The sequence below is a fragment of the Parasteatoda tepidariorum genome, chromosome 2 (genome assembly GCF_043381705.1).
Source record: "Parasteatoda tepidariorum isolate YZ-2023 chromosome 2, CAS_Ptep_4.0, whole genome shotgun sequence".
NCBI lineage: Eukaryota > Metazoa > Arthropoda > Arachnida > Araneae > Theridiidae > Parasteatoda > Parasteatoda tepidariorum.
In genome coordinates, this window is record NC_092205.1 from 102,990,167 (window position 1) to 102,992,550 (window position 2,384).

At 30.6% G+C, this 2,384-nt stretch overlaps 1 protein-coding gene across 2 annotated transcripts in view; it reads right to left on the bottom strand.

Annotated features, from left to right (window-relative positions):
- Nucleotides 1-402: 402 nt before the first annotated feature.
- Nucleotides 403-2,384, bottom strand: part of LOC107438182 (F-box only protein 22) — an 8,289-nt gene continuing 6,307 nt past the window's right edge. For both annotated transcript variants that reach the window (XM_016050399.3, XM_016050400.3), the window contains exon 3: nt 403-1,246. In XM_016050399.3, coding sequence (XP_015905885.1) covers nt 489-1,246 — 758 coding nt within the window. In that variant the 3' untranslated portion in view covers nt 403-488. The remainder of the gene's footprint in view (nt 1,247-2,384) is intronic.

Genomic DNA, 2,384 nt, shown 5'->3' on the forward strand with positions numbered 1-2,384 from the left:
TGCCTTTGTGCAGGACTTTTTGATGGAACTAAGCCGCATTTGTGTTAAATGGACAGGAAAATTACAAAAATGTCCCATTGTTAGCCTGACTGCAAGGGGCACTTAAACTATTATATCTCAACAAACTGCAGTACTGGAAATAGTACTATCTGTTGAGGAATAAGAGAAGTATTTTTACCATCAGCGGAATTTTTATCGCTAAAAATTTTTTTCTTCAAAATTTCTTAAACAAACACGGAGAAATTTCAGAATATACGGGTAAACAGGAGACTTGGCAGGCATGCATTTCTGAACTTAGCCCTGTAATGATATAAAAGTAAAGAAAACTAAGCATGAAATTCCCTGTATTAGGATTGAAAACTAAAAAGGTGTTCACTTATGCGAACAAGCATTTTGTAAAGATTTAAAAATCGCTAAAGATTTGCAATTTTATTAAACAATGGCTAAAAACATATTTATAAAACACTCAAAACAAAAAACAGCAAAAATTAATCTTCAATAGATATAAGTACAAAAACTGTTGTATAACTGTGTAAATATTTTTTAACACACCTAGGAAACTTTCCTGACTGGAAAACTTTATTTTCAGGAGATACGTGAGGAAAATAATTCACACCTATTTCGCCGTTCCCAAAAACTCCTATTAATGGAATATCTGGGTACATGGAATGAAATATCGCACTTTCATAATTATGCTTTTCAAACAGTGAATATCCTCTGGCCACGCAAGCGAACATGAAAGCATAGCATCGGTTTTTGAGAAGCCCGGTCTCTTGAAATATTTTTAGTTTATTTTTTAACTCCTCTTCACATTTATCATTAAGGCCAATTATAACTGAGGATGCCTCAATATTTTTGCCACAAAACACTACGGCCGACCCCGAGAGAGATTGAGTTCGATCGACGATGGCACCTCCCACGGCGACTTTACTTTCTTCTCTAAAAAGGCAACTTTGCACGAGTTTATCAATGATAGACGTTCCTCTGGGAGTTAAAAATGCTAATAAGCATTTGATTTTTGTTTCTTTTGGAACTAAATTTGATAGATCACATTTTCGACCATCGACTGGAAAATGATGAATTTCAACGCCAGGAATGTTAGGAAAGCAAAATCCTGACAATGCAAATCCATCTTCAACTTCTTCTGGAACTTTTGCATTAGAACAACACCCTATGATACCAGATGCAATTGTAAACATTATTGTAGAACGAGATGGTAAATGCGAGCCCAAAGCAATTTTCATGACTGAAAAAAAAAAAAATATTTTTTTTTCACAGTTTAATAACTATTTGCTTGAAATAAATGTGTATTTTTTTTAAAAATAAAATATTCTTTTTTAAACAGTTGATAGCTCCTAAGCACCTTTAAAAAGTTTTTCAAATAAAAAAGTACATTATGACATACTGAAAAATAGAGTTGCTCTTTTCAGTCTTTTGGAAAAGAAATATTTAACTAAGTGGTAAAAAAAATAATAATTATGATTTAAAAATGCTGATTATAACAACTCTTATTATTCATATACAAATGGGTTTTTTAATTATAGATATACCAAATATTCAGCATCTATTTCAAAACATCTAACTATTTAGCAGGGCTAAATATTTGCTAAGAGGAAAATATTTAACTAAGCGGTAAAAAAAAATCACAATTTAAAAATGCTGATTAAAACAACAATTTTTTTTTTCATATAATAATGGGTTCTTTAATTATAGATATACCAAATATTCAGCATTCAGCATCTGTTTCAAAATACAGTAGAGAACCCGTTATCCGGAAATCAGAAAACTGGAACAAAGTTCGATAAATTTTCCAGTCATTTTTAAAATTTTTTTTTTTTTCCTCATGAGATTTTAGGATTTTTCTTTCTTTTTTGAAAGATGTTTACCTTACCATCATTTTGGAAATAATCATTAGTGTATTACTCCATCGTTTTTTCTTCTTTTTAAGATTATTTCCAAAAAAATTTTTTTTTTAGTTGGGTTTAACAATAAAAAAAACGGCTTTCTGTAGCGATTCAGAAAACCGGAAAAATCAGTTATCCGGAATAGCGATGGTCCCGACCGTTCCGGATAATCGGTTCCCTATCTAACTATTTAGCAGAGCTAAATAGTTGGGTATTTTTTTAATCTTAAAATAATAAGGTTTAAAAGATCAACTTTTTATGAAACTGATATTTCTTTGAAACACACTGTTAAAAGTTTTTTTTTTTTGTTCCTATAATAAATGCCTGTTGCTACCGCTTATAGCATTCAAACAAAAAGAGAAATTATTACTAGAGACTCCCTTCAGTCCTGATTATTATTTTACCCTATACTCTATTCAGGGTATCTACTAAATCTAGAGTTTTTAAATCCATGACTTAATTCTTTGTTTAATTCATTGC